Source organism: Solea solea, chromosome 17 (assembly GCF_958295425.1).
Source record: "Solea solea chromosome 17, fSolSol10.1, whole genome shotgun sequence".
Taxonomy (NCBI): domain Eukaryota; kingdom Metazoa; phylum Chordata; class Actinopteri; order Pleuronectiformes; family Soleidae; genus Solea; species Solea solea.
In genome coordinates, this window is record NC_081150.1 from 7,122,512 (window position 1) to 7,143,447 (window position 20,936).

At 39.5% G+C, this 20,936-nt stretch overlaps 1 protein-coding gene across 3 annotated transcripts in view; it reads right to left on the reverse strand.

The window, feature by feature from the left end:
- pak5 (p21 protein (Cdc42/Rac)-activated kinase 5) overlaps nt 1-20,936 on the reverse strand; it is a 64,925-nt gene that overhangs the window by 18,778 nt on the left and 25,211 nt on the right. Inside the window, exons 2-3 of one of the 3 annotated variants that reach the window (XM_058614289.1) lie at nt 14,565-14,788; nt 12,575-12,619 (exon numbers count right to left, since the gene is read on the reverse strand). In XM_058614289.1, the coding sequence (XP_058470272.1) occupies nt 12,575-12,619; nt 14,565-14,768 (249 nt within the window). In that variant the 5' untranslated portion in view covers nt 14,769-14,788. Of the gene's footprint in view, nt 1-7,041; nt 7,261-12,574; nt 12,620-14,564; nt 14,789-20,936 lie in introns of those variants that run through there. The other 2 variants (XM_058614290.1, XM_058614291.1) reach the window with 2 other exon arrangements.

The window sequence follows — 20,936 nt, forward strand, 5'->3', positions numbered from 1 at the left end:
TGCAGTGGTACATGATGAAACACGTATTCACGGAAATAGAATCTCTCTTTCTATTCCCCCTCATTCTCTCTCTCCTCGCATTAAATCCCATGCACACACCATCTCTACTGAGTGGATTTCTGTCACGACTCACACTGCAGAGAGCAAACGCACACACGAACACACACACACACACACACACACACACACACACACACACACACACACACCTCAACTAAATTAACCTATCATTGTGGTTTTTTTCAGTCTAATCAACTCTAATCAATTTTAGGTTCACTATCTTGTCCAAGGACACTAGAAAATGCAGATTTGGGATCAACCATCAACCTTCCAATGGACCCACTGCACTTCCTGAGCTGCAGTCGGCTACGTCTGCCGACGCCGCTGCACCTGAGGTGCAATATCCCTCTGCATCAGTGACCAAATTGTGAGCAGAAGCTTATTCACTGCCGTCTGAGAAAGATGATATCAGAGAGCCCTTGAGACAACAGACAAAGAGCACACTCACGACTCTCTCCTGAGTGTCTCGATAAGCAGCAAACATGGCCCACAGTACTGACTAATGAATTATCAAATCACACAACCACTGCAGCTGATGCACAAGCGAAGAGCGAAGAGGCCATTTGTATTAAAATGAATCATCCATCACTCACAGTGATAAAAAATGGCTCTGCGTATTATCACCGCTCCGTATCAGGCTGATGATGACGATGATGATGATGATGATACTGTACATAACAATCGCTCCTGTCTCTTTTAACATTGCATGAATTAATGCCCAACATAAACCGACTGAGAGTGGGATGTCCTTATCCTCTGTCTCTCTCTGCTGGACGGAAGTGGAAAAAGAAATCTAAAATATAAGTGTGATGGAAACCTCCTGTAGCGGTGGTGCTGTTAGGTTATGTTTTTGTCTGTTTGTCTGTGAGCAGCTCAAAAAGCACAGGACAGGTTTAATGATGCTCTCTGAGGGTGTAGGCCGGGGGTGTTTGTTTAACGAGGGCCAGATTTGATAATATAAAGATTTCCAGGGGCCAGTGATCACTTCAGACCTTTAATTTTTATTGTCACAATTATAATTTTTAAATGGAAATGTAACCAAATCTAAGCCATTAAGCCCAGTGAATAAACTAGGAGGAAAAATGCCTTTATTTCACATCTGGAGTCAAATAACACAATATGAGATGAGAGCATATAGCTGTCTGTCACAGGTGGGTTTCAAACTGGGGACTCAAATCCTTACCAGCTGAGCTAATGGGGGTGACACATGAGCAAGGCCAAGTCCAAGTCCAAGTCCCTCCCTGGCCATAAATAATACATAAAATCGGAGCTGTAGGCCGTACAAAATCTCACAAGAGGACGGTGATGGGCACGTGGGCTGGACTTTGGACATGCCTGGTGTAGGTTATAGTCCAAGGAAGAAATGATGAGATTTTGGTGGTAATGTGGGAAACTGAGTGGCCTTGGTGAACAGCTACAATCACCATTCCTTTGGATTCTGCGAATGACTTCTCATCATTTGGAAACAGGAAATTCTCTGATCCAATTATACAATTTCAATTATGTTTTGAATTCTTTTAAAAAAAAAATTACAGCCTTCAAATTTTGTCAAATCCCACGTTCGTATTCAGACCTGTGCTTTTGTTGACTGGCTGTAGAAATATAAAAGGCCGCTCAAATAATTCAGCATGACACACTTATTATCAGAACAGTACTTCATGTATATTTCTACATAAATTCTTGCACACAAATAAGACACCTTTTTGAGTTTTGTTTGGCTTGTATTTCCAGTTTTGAAGTTGTTTTTGATTCTCAGATGAAATCATGCTTGCATTAAACCATATCATTCACTATTCAATTTGAACATACTATGCTGAGGTGTACAGTATGGTTGAAAACTAAGTTTAATTTCTGTGCAATAAGTAAAAATATTTCACTAGTGTATCATCCATACTTCATCCATCATCTATCGCTTTATCCTCCACATGAGGGTCGCAAGGGTCGCTGGTGCCAATCCCAGCTGACATAGAGTGAAAGGCGGGGTCACACCCTGGACTGGTTGTCAGTCCATCACAGGGCCACATAGAGACAAACAACCATCCACTCTCACGTTTACACCTACAGTCAATTCTCCTAAAATCCCAAATCTGGAATTAGGTGAATGTGAAGAAAACCCACACACATGCAAACTCCATGTAGAAATTCCCTTCAATATTCATAATTATTAAGTTAAATTCAACACACAGTTGTATAAATACCTAATATCTAAGGAAAAAGAGCCAGGAAGTTTTCCTCCACTGACAGCTGGGTTTCATTCCCTCAGCACTGGGAGAGGCAGCTTGTGCTCTGCTGCTCTCTGCTGGTCTCACTCAGTTACTTCAACCATGAACCACAGCACTTAATGTTAATTAAATGAGCATGCAATGAAACGATGTGGATGTTAATTTCACTGATAGAGAGACAAAGTACAGTGAGGCCTCTGTCATATGCTTCCCTGAGGCACATGAGTCTCAGATCTGCGTAGATCATTGGAACGACGAATCCTGACCTCGAAACCCTGACGCGTGTATGACCTCGGATCAGCGTCCACGCTGACAGGTTGACCCACCTGTTATTACCCGAGACGAGAATTTCACAGAACATTTTCACTCAGTGCTTGACATGTTATTACGCAAAACCACAGATGACGTCTGAGCAAACACGACCAAAGATTATTCAACGAGTGGATTTTGGAGCATTTCCGTGATTAATAGGCTGTGAGCTGACCTGTTTCCTCGGGCCATGCTGCTGCCTGTTAGTTACAGGAGCTAATAACCGTCATCGCAACATGCTGAGCAGAGGCCTTCACGGAGCAGCCAGACAGTAAAGCTGACTTTGAAATGATCAAAAATGTGTCTTTACAGCAAATGGTCATGTATATTTGGGGGTTTCTGCATAAAGAAACCAAATCAATGAGACAAAAGGAATTTTAAAGGAAAAATCAAAGGGTTCAAAGACACAGTGCTTGAAATGACCTTGCATTGTGTTGTGGGTCTAAAATTTAATATCATAAAATGATTAAAAAGCTTAATAGAGAAGCTTTTTCTGATTATTATTATCATTATTAGTAGTAGCAATAGTATTTATACGTGTAAATAAAAGACTATTAAACTGAACTAAATACTGCAGTCTTTTTTGGAACAGACCTTTGTCAACATCACACAATTTTTAAGGCTTGGAGAGACGCCATAGCCAATGAAAAATGTGGTGCGGTTTGGATTTAGACACATTATTCATTCCTAAATTCCTTTCAGAATAATTTATTAAGTCTATTAAACACACAAAAAAATGTGATCCAAAGGTCGATGTAAATTAGAACAAAAACTTAAATTTATAATTCAGATTAATCAATTATTAATCAATTACAAAAGCTTTTTTGATAATCGATTAATCAGTTTGAAGCTTTTTTCATTTCTGATTGTTTTAGCTTCTTAAATGTGAATATTTTCTTTTTTGTTTAAAGACATTCGAGAACATCATCATTTCCAGGTTTGACAAACACTGATCTACTATCAACGATCTATCTACTATGATACTATCAACTTTGACCCCTCTCACGTCACAGCCGGGCTGATGACAAACATGCAAAATACATTAAATACAATACAAAAAAAGGTATACATTATATAAAAAATTAAACATTGATTGGATACCTTAATCATTGTTAAAATATTAATATACAAAAATGAGAAATGGCTATAACAGTTTTAATAACATTCTAAAAATGAGTGATACGTTAAGAATAACCTGCCATATTTCATATTTAAAAGTGTTAAGTGTTATGTACCACACTGAATAATTTAAAGTGACACAATTTACCTTCAAAATAATGTCTCCAAGATCATTTTCATGGTAAATCGACTTACAACAGGGTGAACTGTTTCCCTGTCAGGTCTCTATCACCTGTATTGACACTATGTAACGTCTAGTTTTCAGCGACAACAACAACACGACTATGTTTTCCAGCAATGACACAACGTCTCCGACCCCCACAGCTCCCAGCAGCTCAGAACAGCGTGACCCAGTCACCTTTAACCTCAGCTCAGCCGAGCCTCAACTTTAAGCTCCGTGATCCACGAGTCACACGGGGTGCAGACACGTGGAATAAAGGACGATTTCCAGAAAAAAAGTGGATTAGTGCAATAGACGAAATGAAATACAAACATCAAGTCAGACCAAATTCCCCCGAGCTTAAGCATATTTGTGCAGTAAAGCCCGAAGCAGTGAAGCCCTCTGAGCACCGGTGCATTTAGGCTCATTCAGAAACAAAGCTGGCAAAAATATGACAATAAGGAGAAGCAGTGTCTTTCAGCGTGTGTGATCAATTTGATGTCCCTCTTTCTACGCGGAAAGACAGATTAACAGACAGCTGCTGACTATAGATTAATTACACTCAGCGCTCATTAATCTGAGCCCTGTCACGTCTGTTCCTGCGACACAACAGGATTACCATCCTCATCAATACTCTCACTTTCTGCCCCATTTCCTCCTCTCATTACACTGCTACTGTTGTCTTCGATTTACTTTGTATAGGTCCAACATGTAACATTACGGTGGGTTTATTGGCCAGAATTGGATATACTACACATAAGCATATCTGTGTAAAAGTTTGAAATTGCTCTAATTTTGTATTCTTAGTTTTAGAATAAGATTTTTATAAGTACTTTAGTTCAGGACTTTGCCTCATGGAAGCCACAATCTTGCTCTGCTGTTGTACAGCAGCCCAAAGTGACAAAACCAGCCAGAGAGTGCATTTTGTTATTTGAAGCAGAAGCTTACCAAAAATAAAAAGAAATACTGTACATCCCTCCCTTACACACACACACACACACACACACATTTGGGAAACGGAGTTATGAACGGAGGATTCCTCTGTTTGTTACAATCTGCAGTCTCACCACCAGATGTCACTATTTCTTACACACACAACCTTTAAAGTTTAAAATCAAGTCAAAGCCAATCAATGATGTTGAGCCTGTGATAGTTTGAAATGTGCTTGATTAAATTCTGTATTGTACATAAACCAGTATCTGAATGTTTTTTTGTTTTTTTTGTTTGATTTAATGAAAATAAATCAAACGATGATGCAGATGAAGCTCATCAAATAGTAAAAATGATGCAGAGTCTAATCTGCTGTTGAAAAGATGATGGATGGACCAACAGTGATCTTTATTAATTCAATTTTCTTCTTCCACACTGAGGAGGGAACATATTATGGCTTGTCATCATGGGAGGTGTAGTTTGTCTCTTTGGCCACACGAGGATACTACAAGTCCACTCATTCAGTTACCTCACACCAAGTGTTGAATGAGCACGTGCTGTCTGGGAAACAAAGACAGTTGAGAGTCTTGTTTACAGAGCCATGTTGGGCTCGTATTAACAATAATACAGCATAGCACTGCTATTTGACTACTGTCTGTGGACGCAAAGATTCACAGGAGACAAAAAAGCACCTTAATACTCACTCCAAGACATATAAAGCAGTAAAAAAAGATTTTAAAGAGTCCCTCACAGTTCCTTATCAGGGAACTGGAGAATGCCAGACCATAACAAACTTAGAGCCTTTTAAAAATGACACACCAATTATCTCATTTACTACTTTATATATATATTCCAGCAAAAATCCTTTCCTATTTAGAATTGACAGCTTAAATGTCCTTCCAATAGAAAACCCTCCACTTTCAGACACTGTTGGATGGTTGTGAGCCAGGACATTTTGAGATGCCCTGGCATAATACGCCGCACATTACCGAGAGCCAAAATCCTCCCCCAGCAGCGAGGAGAGACAAAGTGAGAAAGCAGAGGAGGAGAGGAGAGGAGAGGAGGAAGGAATGAGAGAGAGGTCTAAATCAATGCCATCCACTTCACCTCAGTGCCAAGAAAGACAGATGCTCTCTTCATCTGCATGTGTGTGTGTGTGTGTGTGTGTGTGTGTGTGTGTGTGTGTGTGTGTGTGTGTGTGTGTGTGTGCTCCAACATACATCAGTCATGAGTGATTCTCCTCCGAGTCTATTTCTGTCATGACCAATTTCACTGCAGATCAATGAAAGATATAATACAACACGCACTGAGTCGAATTCAAATGAAAATTTAAATGATATACATATTGATAACATCATACAACTTCATTTCTTTTCTTTCTCTATTAAGAAGCTAAATGATTGCCATAGTTATTGTACATGACACACTGGCAGATTCACCTGTTGAAAACCTTCACCAGATAAAACTATTTCATGTTTGTACAAATAATGTATCTTAAAAAAAAAAGAAAAAAACAACACGTGTCATGTTTTCGCCACATTGTCTCAATGTCATTCACTGTCAGTCTGGACAGTCCACTATCTTGGAGCTCATTCAACATCATTAATACACACTGCTATAAAGATGTCTCCCCAAATTAGCAACTCCCTGTGTGTGTGTGTGTCAGAACCATAACACCCAACTTCTATCTTCAATAATAACTCAAGTAAGCATTTCTGCCCCTGAAGCAAGGACTGGGTGACCCTGTTAAATCAGAAACACTATCCCACTAAGCTCAGTCTCCATATGCACACATGCAGCAAACCCAGCAAAGCTACAAAAATAACTCTGCCATGCAGCACTTAGAGCACAAAGCTGCACTCACTCAAGAAACATGAGTAAACAACCTGCTCCCTGACTGTGCGGCAATAATTCTTGGAAGGTCAAGGTTTTGTGTTAAATATGCGACGAAAATAGAAACAGGATTTTTAAACACACGCAGAATATGTGACCCTTTTTAACATCCGCACAATCAGCGAAAGAAAGAGTCAAGGAAATGCTGAGTGGAGCTGCTACAGTCTTACACTAATCTTGCACAATCAGTGTTTGGTCTGATATGTACAGTATGTTTCCACTGAGTGCTGATGGGAACTGCTGGCAGTCAGAGCAGAGCTGAGACCTGTTGCAGAGGCAGATCTGCATAGCCAGCATACCAGCATGCAACCTTGGCTCACACCAAACAGAAACAGTCAAACGCCCCACCTGTAGCTTTTTACGAGTCGCCTGTGCCTGGGGTTTAAATGCCACTGACTCTTCAGTCTTCACCACCTGCCTCTGCTCTGGCCTCAGTTGCCCCTCGGCCGTCCTGCCCTCCCTGGCCCCGGTCCCTGCTGCTCCTCGCCCCCCCGCCATAGTAAGTAGCTCTGTCTGCCTGCAGCTGCATCCAGGCTGCATCGACTGAAGTCAGGCACGGAAAGACTGAGAGAGACCCACTGATCGAGTTTCCTCCTCCGTCACCTGCCAGTAAAACCGGAGGGGGCTGTGGTGACCGAGCTATCGCTGACCAAATGACATTTACAGTGTTGCTGTACCAGTCATCACCATGTCTTCATGTCCATTGTCATGTGCTGTTAGTAAACCCATGTCTTCCTGCCACAGTCCAGACTGCTTTTCTCCTTTTAGGCGAAGGCCACAGAATGTAACGCTACAAATGTAATCAAAAAATCTAAATTTTAATACAAATTCAGTCCATGTATTATATTAAAAGACAATAAAAAAAACATGAAAACAATACAGCACTGATATAAACATCTATAAAACACCTAACCTGCTGTTAAAATCTCATTTAAGTGGCATTATCCCACTTCTAGTTCAAATTCTAATGATTTAATCTAAGATAAACCCTTTTGACAATTTTAACAATACTGTATAGCATATATTAAATAATTTAAAGTGCATTTAGTGCAGATGTAGCTTCTATTTTGAGTGCATTGCCAGCCATTTCCTTTGTCACACTGTAAGCCACATGACAACGTGGTCCGACCTGTGTCAGATATGCAAATATTAACATTTAGTGTCATTTCAGTAACTGAAATACACCTTTTATGGCTGGATAAAAACACAAACCTAAAAGACAATATAATGTCTATTTGTAATGCACCTTACAATTGGACTTCTTTTAATGTGATGTAAGACTGAGATATTTACAGGAAGGCTATAATGGACTTGACAGCAGGGAGATCTTCAGCTTTCTAAAATATCTTACGCCACACTTCTCTCCCGCCTACACTACAGGTAGGCATGGACTCCAGGGGTCAGCAGCTCTTTTAGGAAACCACATGGAATCCTTAACAGGAGGAAGAAGACTTAAAGAACTTAAAGTTAACTTTATGGAAGGTAGTGCTCATCAGGAACTGCTGATTCTGAAAATGAGTGAATCCAAGGTTCAATTTAACATCCAAGCCTTTAATACAGAACCCACGTAGCACATAATCAAAGCACATTAATCTACTGCGTTCATAGATGTCTCTGATCTTGATAAATGTCATTAATTTCAAATGCGCTTCAAGATGCATTCACAAGACCTCGTAAATGTCATCACTTCTGCAGCAGCAGCTGCAAAAAAAACATTGCACAGTTTTGTATCTTCTTAATACAATCATGAAGTCACCTCAACTCATACATTTTTTTCGTAAAATAATCAAATAAACAATTGAATATCCCTAATCGTTTAATCACTGAACTTGTGTGTGATTAATTTATTATATTCTTTCATTAACTTCCAGTACTCACACAGTGAGAGGCCGAAACTGATATTATTAGTCATCCTCTAACTGTCAGGGTACACATAAATCAAAGTGGGCCACTCGAGGTGTTATTTTTAGAAAATAAGTAGTTAGTGCTCTGCTGTATTTTTGCAGTGTAGACGGCGAGAATCGTAAGAGGAATTTCAGACATGAGGAGATAAATGGGGGGATTTTTCGGCTTCTTTCAGGAGGAAGGACACGTAATTGGAGGTAGCATTAAGGAGAAATATTCACCTTAGATCATGATTTACATATTATTCCTGGTTCTACCGGTTCAGTGATGATCACCTCTTTTCAACAGCATTGAGAGGAATAATCTCTTACTTGGTCTTCTTTGAAATCCAAGTTCTTTTATTTTTTTTCTCTCTACCAGGCTTTAGTGTTGTTGATGTTCATGCCTCTAGGGCAGTTTGATAAACCAGAATGAAGACAAATGATTTAAGCTTTCTTTCAAAAACAACAACTCATGCCTTGGAGGTAAAGTGGAAATGAACTAACATTACTGCACAAATGTCTCCTTCTGAATGTACATCTTTACTCTTAGTGGGTCAAATCCACCTTTGTCTACCAAAGTAATAATGACCTCATGTGAAGCATAAAATTATAACTTAGAGACAAACAACCATTCAGACCTAAACCCAGACTGTGGGGGAAGCTGGAATACTACGAGCACAGAGAGAACATGCAAACTCCACACAGGAAGGACCCTGTGGCCACTGACACACATAATATCAGGTTATTATAGCATTGACCTACTTTTATTAATTGACACAATTGTCTTTTCACCATTTAATCCCAAATTTAATGAAAAAGCGGTGGAAAACAGTCTCCTGTTAACTGAGCTGACGCTGAAAAATTCAAGTATGAAGAGAATCTTCAACCATTAAACTTCTCCTACTTGTGTCCTTCTGTCTCTCACTTACGAGAACACAGACGTCTCATAATGTTAATATCAGGCTCCAGCTGAGGTAACATGAGAAAATGGGAACAAGGAGATTAGCATTAGCAGCTCTCATACATGCATACTACACACACACAGCATTCATAGTGAGGACACTCATTGACATAAAGCACTCCCTAGCCTCTTATCCTAACATTAACCATTACAACTACGTGCTTTTTCCCTTACTCTAACCAACACCCAATTCTAATCATAACCCTTAAACCAGGTCTTAACCCCGTAAAATCCCTTTTAAGGGGTGACAGAATGTGAGGACCAGCCAAAAGTGTCCTCACTTCCTTAAGTTTTCACAAAGATACCCATACACGATGACCCTAACCTTAACCATCACAATGAAATGCCTAATCCTAATCCTAACCTAAACTTTAACATACACCAAATTCTAACCTTAACCCAAAAACTAAGTCATACAGGTTGTTTACAGAGATATATATACAAGAACACACAGCACAGATAGATTATTCTTAGGACACTGGAAAGACTCAAAATCATTTTGACAGCGTTATCCCTAACCATAACCATAACCAGTTAATGCCTAACCCCAATCTTAACCTAACCACAATTCAAATCCTCATTAGGACCATGTTTTCGTCTCTATGAGGACTACTGTTTCTGAGCAGGTCAATGTTTATGCCAGGTCCTACAAAGGTAGCAAATAAATTCACACGCACACACACACCATCGTGGTAAATTACCTCTTTAGCAGTTTGAGGGTGTCAAACTAAAATCAAGCTGCAACATGACACTGCCATTAATAGCCACGGCAAAGCCCCTGCAAGTGCTAATGTATGCAACACATTAACACAAATGTGACCCTGTATGTATCACACACACATACCCACACATTTGAATGCATGTCAAACCAAGACATGCAGCATAAGAAGATGTTTTGCATGGGAGATGCACATCACACACTTCGAGGCCTCAAGAGCAGCATGGACATATTGTTAGTCCACGGTGTGAGCCTCAAGTTTTGAATTAGCATGTGTGTGTTGAGGGCTGTTGGAGTTTGAGAGAGAGAAGAAGAGAGATGACAGCAAGAAGCTTTAAGCAAAACTATAAAACTCGTTCTCGCTGAGCATTTTTGTGAATAAATGATGAATGCACAAGCCAGAGGGCAGGAGGTCGTGGTTGTTACAACATGATGACCACACTGACCTTTATATGCTCTATATATATATATATATATATATATATATATATATATATATATATATATGTACAAACATGAAAGAGACAGGCAAACGTGCATAAATGCCATGTTGAGCATCTACTCTGCACAAACACACACACTGACATCGACTTTCATTTGATTTAAACAGCCTAAATAAAGCCTTATCACTAACATTAACCATAGCCAGTTAATACCTAACCCTAACCTTGATGTAACCACAATTCAAATCTCAGCCTTAAACATAACCTTATAAATGAGGGTCTGCCTCATTAGGACCAGGTTTTGGTCTCTACTGGTGCGGACAAGATCAGTGCCTATGGCAGAAAAAGGTCCTAAAGATGCAACAGACACAAGTGCAGAGCTGGGGGGAGTCTGCCAAGCAACGGAAGCCTCGTGTCAATCAAGTGTCGGGGCAAACTGGCAAAGGATATCAGGTCATTGGTGAGTCTCTATAAATAACCCCGCCCACCTTCAGAGTCAGGGTGTCACACACACACACACACACACACACACACATTAAAGACTAAAGACTTTTTTTTCTTAAGTTAAAGTCCATAGATCATGTCCATGCAGTGTTCACTAACAACTGTTTCTTAATGCTTTATGGAGTCTGAGTTGTGTGTAAATCCTGTAACTAAGCACGGTCACGTCTGTGCGACCATATTAGCATCTTTTATTTCTTTTTGAATAATCATTGGGTCAGAAGAATTGACTCTTGACATTTGAACGACCTTCATTACCAAGGAGCATGACAAATATTTTGTTTTTCATTTGGAGTACTGGTTCTAATAATATCAAGCTATTAAAAGATATGGCAGGTCCCTTTTGAGCCCGTTGATTGAAGTGCTGGCAAACGTCTTGTGCTTCTCCCGTGTGCTAAGAAATGGCGGTAACACTTTAGATTAGGGAACACATATTCACCACTAACTAGGTGCTTATTAACATGCATATATAAGTAGCATATCAGACCTATATAAGCAATTATTAAGCATGTATTAACTCCTTAATCAGGAAAAATCTTAATTCATGTCATAATAGAGGTAGAATAAGGTTATGTAGAATAAGGTGTTAATATGTGCTTAATAATTACTAATAAAGGGCTAGTGTGCTATTTATGCATGTTAGTGAGCACCTAGTTAATAGTGAATATGTGTCCCCTTATCTAAAGTGTTACCGAAATGTCACAGCTGGAGAAACCAAAGTGGAAGAGAAGTGAAGATGAACCGAAAATGTAGATTCTTGCATGCTCATATCTTGTCTAGAGTTACTTCTTATGTCAACTGAATAACAGAATGTGCTGTAGAAGAGGAGGAGAGGAGAGGAGAGGAGAGGAGAGGAGAGGAGAGGAGAGGTTTGGCTGAAGAGGTGGACTTTGGAAAGGGTCTTCTAACACGTGCAAACCCTTCATGGCCTAATGTGTAGTGGCCTGCAGCAGAGCCAAATCAGTTGTCATGGCAACATGCACTACAAATATCAGCACCCATCATCATCACCATCATTGTGATTATCATCATCATCATCATCATCATAGGGAACATGCTGCTACGGCTAATATTGCCTTTACTGAGGAGGCTCATGCAAATGAAACAAAGGGACGAGAGAGAGAGATGAAGTCTAAGAATAGACTTGGCAGTGTAATGTAGTTATGTCATGTGCGGAGTCATTCTCAAGTGTTTCTCCGTGCTCCTGCTGACACAACACCTCCACCTGAGTGCATGACGGCAGGCATTGGAGGAGAGATGTGGGAACAAAACAGCAGAGTTGTGACTGTGTGAGAGCGACAAGAAAAGACAAAAAAAAAAAAAAACAAAGGGAGGGAAGGGGTTAAAAACAGAAGGGAAGAGGATGTCATACTTTGGGCAACGGCGTTTCGGAAGACCGGACTTTCTTGGGAGATATCTGTGAAGAGAGCAAGAGAATTATTTTCTTGTTTCCCCCTCTTCAGAGATATCTCCTGTGGCATATTGCTGTTCTCTGTTCGAGGACGTGAGGACTTAAGAGGTTCCTTGGTCATTAATGTTCCCAATATGTGTTGACGTTTTAGACCTTTTTCTAACGGAGTGTTGTGAGAAAGACTACGTGTGAGATGCTTATGGGACGAGAGCATTTATCCATTATCATCCATGTCAACAGAAATGGTGTGAGCAGGTGTTGTAAGACACACAAGACACAGGGAACTACATTTGTGGCTGAGGCTCGAATACGGGTCACACAAGCAAGATGGGACCACAGACGATGGAAGAAGACAAAATGTCACGGTTTAAGCGGTGACCACGTGGAGGCCGAAAACGACCTCCAGTGTGCAAGAGAAGGCCATCACATTACAAAACCATCACATGTTCTGCTACAACCCAGAGAAAGGTGCACAGAGATATGAATCTTCAAGTGTTTTTGGGACTATAATTATTGTAATAATAATAATAATAATAATAATAATAATAACTAAACTGTGCCCATGTGATTGCATTTGCATGTGTGATATAGTTTTGTTAAGAAGAACCAATGAACAACAACACATCAGAGGAGACACTCAGAAGGTTTGGAGACAAGAGGAGACACACAATCACAGTCAAAGGAGGATAAAGAAGAAACATCACAGAGATACATGGGAGAAAAAAAAAAGACACCGTGTTTGTTTGTTTGTTCTAAAGGCATTTACAGTTTTTAATCATGTCATTAAAACTGCATTAAGCAATTTTTGACCAGCAGGTGGCAGAAGGTCTATGAGTTTATCAAATGCTTGTGATTAGCATGTTAGCAAATGTTTGCCTATTAACACATAAAAATCAATCAAGATGTGATTTAGTTTTAACTTTAAATTGAGGGATTGAATGAAAAAATGTATGCAATAATGTAAAAAAAAATGCTTATAATTCATCAACAGTTAATGTGATACTTTTGTGCAATCCCTTAAAGCCAGGAGTCCACACTTTAATCTCATCTTGATTGTTTCATTTCAAATTCATTGTGGTGGTGTACAGAGGCAAAATGACAAAATGTGTCTTGGTGGTATACAGTATAGACCTAACTGTGGATCATACACAGAGAGACAATTGGTCTGTGTTGCTCTTAGCTCCATATTTTTGCACAATTGTTGGGATTATATTGGATTTCTTTCTTTGTTCTGCATTCATTGTTTGACCCTTTTGTGTAACTCAGTTCTCAGCTGCTTTGAGCTCCTGGTAGGACTAAAAGATGAATTACTTTTACATCAAAATTTGCATTTTAAAGCAACGCAATTGTCAAATCCCAAAGGCTGCACTTTATTATTGATGGTTCCTTGTGCTACGCAGGTAAAAAACAACAACGCTTTGTTTCTTTAAGTTCTAGTAATCCTTAGAAACTTATATCACAAAACTCTGGCTGGAAATCTGCAGTAATATATGTTTCCGTATTCAACATTTCAGTTATTATTAGGACAAAGTCTGGTGGTCATTCAGTTGTTCTTTAATATAAAAAAATTGCTCAATGCAGATTTAATGCAATACTTTTTATAATTGTATGACTACAGTTTAATTTCATGTAAAGTACTCATTTTAATAATTGTAACTGAAAGAAGAGTCTGGGTGACACTGAGGACACACACTGGTGAGAGACAGCAACACTGAGGTGAAACAGCGGCAGAATGAGAATTGAAACATAGAAAAGTAAAGGGAACACAGTGAATGGAAGGAATAAGGTTTGTTCAAATATATAATTACACATATAGATGGACAGAGGAGACAGATGTGGGGATAAGAGAAGGATAGAAAGTCACAGGTAAGAGGCAAGTGATAAGAGAGGAAATGTTATTGATTTGTCCCCACTGCTCAGGCCTGATGTCCTCTGCTCATTCACACTCTACCTTCATTGGTGCCAACTGGATGGGGGTGATATAAGAGGGGTCCACCATGGGCTTGGGGCGGTTGGCAGTGTCTGCCAGGAGGCTCTGCCATTGCTGTGGCAGCCCTGTGAACTTCTGCTCCCGCGGGTCGAAGCCCGTGTGGACCCGGTGCTCGAAGTTAGACGGAGCGGAGATCTCCAGCCGTTTCTTCTTCTTCCCAAACATGCTGGAAAACACGGGCAAACCTGGCAAAGAAAACAGAAGAGAGCTGTCGATGAGCACGACAGATAAAAACACAGATCAAACCAATTACTCACGTATCTGTACTTAACTTTGTTATTTCTATTTCTAACAACTTTTACTTTTACTCCACTACATTTCCTCAAACTATTTTGTTAATCGTTACAACCAAATAAAATCAGAAGAAGAAGAGTTGGTAATGGTCTGTATTTATATAGAGCTTTTCTAGTCTTGAGGAGCTGCTTTACACTACAGTTTTCACCCATTCACACACTGGAGCATGGGGTTAAGTCAAGGACACATACAGACTAGCAGAGCCAGGAATTGAACCCACAACCTTTGAGTTGAAAGATAACCACTGATCTACCATGTCTCAATGCTCACTATTTTAATAATTTTACTTTTACTTCTAAAACGTATTATTTCAGATACTTAAGTACAGTAAATGTCATATACTTTAAGACTTTTATAAAAACCTCAACTTCTACCAAAGTCATTTTCACTTGTAGGTACTTTATACAAGACTGCTGCTCCTTTTATTTTGAAGGGCAAAGCAAGTACTTTCCTTCCCAATCTGTCTTCCTCATTCTGTGCTCCACTTCCTGTATAACCCGGAATGCATGCATTTTTTTTATATAGTGAATTATTAGATTGCTTTTATTGGAGCACTTTCTGCTAAAATTATAATATTACATAAGGAAATGCATCACATTTTTGTTTTGTTACACACAACAGAACACAATAGGGATCCAATTTTTGACATCACAATGATGTAATGATTTTTTAAATCATAAAAGCTCCATTGAATTTCTTCATCTTACCAAATATATATGTATATCACTCATTATTCCTATACTATCTAATACTGTGCATCACTGAGATTTCGTTTCGTTTCGTACATGATATGAAATATTCACAAAGGTATGAAATAAGAAAACACGATGAATAACAAAATAACTAAAACAGTCGGTTTTACTGCAAGGTTTACACACTGTAGCAAACATCCAGGTTGAGTTTAGCATGCCTGTAAGCGGCATGGTTTTACATAGTGATGTGCTCTGCTGCCCTGGAGCTTAGCTCGGCCTTATAAAGCTGCAGGACACAAACAAGGGAAAGAACAAACAAAATAAATCCACACATGTTCGAAACCGAAACAACCACTTTTGGTTATGTGACAGAGCACTATTTAAAAAACCTGTTAGGTTTAGGCAGTGGACGTGTGCAGCTGTCACAGCTGCAGTACATCATGCAGGGTAGCTGCATGAGCTCTTTTCTGCTAAACCAAGAGGAACTGTATGGAAATCCCACTGTGTTGTTGGTGGTTTGGGTGGAAGCATGATGTCCAATCATAGGAACAAAATGTTAAATGTGTCTGTGAATGGAGTCTATTGTGTCGCTCCAGTCTAGGAGGCATTGTCCTCAGAGGGGAAACAAAGTCATCCTTCATCCGCCCTTTACTTATTTATTCCCCCCTCACCCCTCACCTCCCTGTGGCTGTTACACAAAAATGTTTTCTGTTATCAGTCTACGCCACTAATTCCTGCCTTTACATATTATGTGTATAAATGTTACCTTTGTGACTGTTATTATTGATTTTACTGCAAACTTTGAGTCATGTTTGGCATTTTGTTCTGTTACAGTCTGCAGTGGTTTACATTCTGCTGCAGGCAAAGACTCCATGGTATAGTCGATGAATGTGACAATTCCATATAAAGTACATTAACAAAAATATATATATTATATGTACATTGCACTCTAAACAAGCAAACACAAGTTTAGAAATATTGGCATTATAATACACAACTCTTTATATGGACTTCCTGGGGGGGGATTCATTTCATATTGGAGTAGCGATAATTGTGCAGAAGACACAAAATAGACCCTTTGTTATTTATTTTTGTTTATAAAAACGAATCAAGAAAACTTTGAACTGTGATGTATGTCCAAATTTCATAGTATATAGAAAATTATATAAAAAAAAAACTTTTTCATCAGATTGCCTATTACTGGGATCAGCAAATAAATGTGGTCGAGGGCCAATTTTCTTTGTAAGCAATTAAATATCTTCATCAGGCAAAGTGCCTTAAAACGTCTTCAGTCAGAAACAAAAACCCATGCTTGCTGCATCAACCTCACAAGAATGTGGATGTTTTCTTTAATCATCAGGTTGTTATGAAGACAAATGTGTGTGAGATATGTACTTGTACTGTTAATATTTATGGTGCAACATTTCAGTTTTAAGAATTACTGCTCCTTCTTTGAGCCTAACACATGCAAGAAGTTATTTTACGGACATTTACTCCACAAACCTGGCTGTTAACATGACAACAGCCATGTATTCCTTTTTTATTTTTCAAACCAAACATTTAGTTTAGATTAACTGTCAATCCTAGCAATAAAATCTATTTGAATAGGTTCATATTTTTTCAGAATAAAAGCTCTGCACTTGATATGAATTTTTAATTTTTTTGTGAAGATAAGGAAATAATTTAAGACCTGATTTGTTAAATCATCTGCCGGGCCAAATACTGATGCTGGCAGGCCAGTTTTGGCACACGGGCCACCAATTGCTGACCACTGGCCAATTAGTTATGCTGAAAAAAGGATATAAGATACTCTTGTGTTCCAGCTACATTTTTTTAAATTATATAATGAAAGAACAGCATTATGTAACATATACTACTAATAATCTTCTTCTTTCGGCTTCTCCCTTTCGGTGTCGCCACAGCAGATCATCTGCCTCCATCTTGCCCTCTCCCCTGTGTCCTCTTCTGTTACACCAACTGTCCATAAGTCAGTAACTGACAAACATTCATGTTTACTAGAATACATTTGCAGAGCACAGTGCTAAATCAGTTTCGGTTGTGAAAATGACTGACTCTCTCGATTTGTCAGAAGCAATTACAGAAGTCACAGAAGGCTTTACTTCTTAAATGTAACTTTAAACAGTCAGACATGGCAGGAGGAAAAACAAATGTAATTATGAAAATAGCTCTCAATCATTTCCTTTGCTGCACTGCGGGGGAGCCAGAAAGACCAAATTAGCAGCCTCAAACAGGAAAGATGGAGAGAGAGATAGATTGATGGATGAAAGGCGGGGTGGGGATGTTTGGGGAACGCAGACGAGAGAAGGAAAGGGAGCATGGTGGGGGAGATTAAGGAAAAAGAAACCGATGAAGGAAACAAGAAAAAGAAAGAGAGAAAAATGTAAATAGTGATGGAGAGAGGAAGGAAACGGAGAAGGCTTTAAGGCTTTTGTGATGCTTTTAGTTCAGCACAATCATAGCACAACAGATTATTATGCAGGACAGTGCTGCCTTTAGAAAGCTCAATACTGGATCAAAAAGGTGTTAGGTCATAGATGGGAAACTCATCCCACGGGCATGTTTACAGATCTCTGCCTTCTCAGTTCACACTGATTCAAGTGTGCGCTGCATTAGTTGTGAGAAAATATGCAGTCAGAAAGACTCTAAGGCACATCATGTCATATTTATCGTGATGTTAGAGGAATCCATTGGCGCAAAAAAGGGATGAATCATAAGAAAATGAAAGAAGGGTGCAGGATGTGTTCAACGGCAACATCGTGTTATTTCCCTGAAGGAGAACATAGAAAAGATTAGAGATGCAGCGATTAGATGACCCCATCTACAGGATTTACACATTTAAACTAGTGGAAGCATCTAGCAGACAGGAAACTCGCTCTTTGTTTTTCTCTCTTGGTCCAATTGTGTCGGCCAATTCCCCAAAACACATGACTTGCATTCTCTCCATAGGTATCCTCACAAAAAAACCTGCACAGAAAATGCCTTGTCGGCCACAGCCCTCATCCTAATCCTTTCCATTTTGTGCTGAGCCTGAGCTAATAATCTCTTATGCAATGCGGACATGTCAACCCCTTCTCACTTTTGGCAGACATCCACTACATCTACAGAAATAGAAATATAAAGTGGCTTTTGCAACATGAAGCACTCACACATAGACACCATTTGGTTGTAAAACAAAATCAATGAAGACAATAAGGCTGAAACAGCTCTTGGGAGAGTCAAGCGTGACAGAAGGCGACGCTCAAATGTTTAGTAAACATAAGCCATAAAGTGGCTTTTCTGCCGTCACCGCAGTCAAACACACAGTGAGTAAATACTAGGGTTTGATTGCTGCCTTGCAATGAATCATCAGCTGACACACAAAAACACATGCTGTCATGTCATGCTCGTTGTCTGCTGATGTCTGGTCACGGCTAATTTAATAATAAATAAGTACATAATGACTCAGATGTGATGTGCGGTGGACATGACTGGATCTGAAAGTTACGTAAGCTGCGTCTCGACCAGACGAGATGTTGTGCAAGAGAAACCTGCACAAAACTAATTCATGTGTCTGTAATGCAAGCTGAAATGATTGTATTTTTATACATTTTACACTATACTTCTACACATTTAGCACTTTGACGCATTAGTAAAACACTTTTTTAATAGTTTTCATGTTGTAATGAGTATTTTTGAAAGACCAGTGAGTGAGAAACAGTGACATCTACAGGTGAGACTGCAGTTTGTCTGCAGTCTGCAATCTTATTCTAAGATTACAGAAACCAAATAATATCTATCTTACAGGGTAGTATATTCACTTTATTCCAATAAACAATTGGGAATGTAGGTTGTAGCCCCCCCAAAAAAGATTATTGGAAATGATTCTGGTGATGCTGGAGATACTGTGGGAACCTGAGCATCCTTGGAGGAAGTCTGCGCTCTCTGAGTGCATTCTCTGGTTAAAAATTAAACTTTAGATGAAGTAAATATTTGTGGAATGCTCTCTCTCCCCCATCTCTGTGGTCTGTGTGCAGCCATAAAGAGGATGGAAGCCCCTGACCTACATGTTACATCTTGGGAATGAGATTATTAAAGGCTAGTGAGGCTTAAGTAGTCTAGGCCAAGCTCAACCGCTGAGACACAACAACACAAGTGACACACACACACACATGCACACCACTGAATGCGAGGTGAGACAACAGATGGAGGCGCGTGTTTATGTAGAGTCGCTCAGTCCAGCCTTTCTCCTGTGGAGCTTTTACTGGCTGTGTCCCCTCTCAACACTTCAAACATGTTTGGACTGAGAGTGTTGTTTGAGGGTTGAGGGTTCTCTGGGAGCTACAGAGGAACTACAGTATACACAGCTCAACTTCTCCCGGCTGCCACATAAGCACCTCTTGAGCTGTAATTTATAGGCAGGTTGTAAAGCACTTGGTGAGGTTTCAGACTAATGCCTGCAAGGTTATTCTCTGCCTGAGAGTAACAGTCACTGAGAAATGGCACCTGTTAAAATATGGCACAGATAACGAAACTCCATTTCTCTACAGTGCGTGTGTGTGTGTATCTCTGAGTAAGACTGAGGTGAGCTGTGACGGTGTGTGTGTGTGTGGATCTGTGTCTGTCTGTCTGTGAGTGCGTTGTGTCTACTCATTCATTAAACACAGCTGTGAGGGCTCTACAGTGGAGTGTGGGTGCAGACTGTTTCCAAAAAGCAATACATTTTGTTGTGATTTTTATAAAACCATACGTACATTTATATACACCAACAATCTCTCTGTATTGTGTGTACAGGATTGGTTTTGTGTATATGTACGCAAATCCTGTACACACAATACAGTGCAAATGTCGAATCAGCCAATCACATGGCAGCAACACAATGCATTTAGACATGGTGCTGAAGTTCAAACTGAGCATCAGAATGGGAACATAGCATTGTTGATGGTGTCTGAATATTTGAGAATGTGCTGATCTACTGGGACTTTCACACACACAACTAAAGAGTTTATTGAAAATATCCGCTGCAGCTAAATGGATATTTAGGGACAAAAGTAACTTGTAGTAGTAATGTAAATACTACAATACTATACTTGCCATCTCTGAGCACATGAAACCTTGAAGCAGATGGGCTACAGCAGTAGAAGACTACACTGAGTGCTACTTTGTTAGGTGTAATGTGTAGTAAGGCCGAACAACTTAGGGAAGAATATGTAACATTCCAACTTGAGATACCATCAATACCGGGATAATGCAGGATGAGAATCTAAAGATACTGTATAATTTGCTTCCAAAATGTAGGAATTACATTGTTTTGAACTGGCAGAATTACAGATCAATCAAGTATAGAACA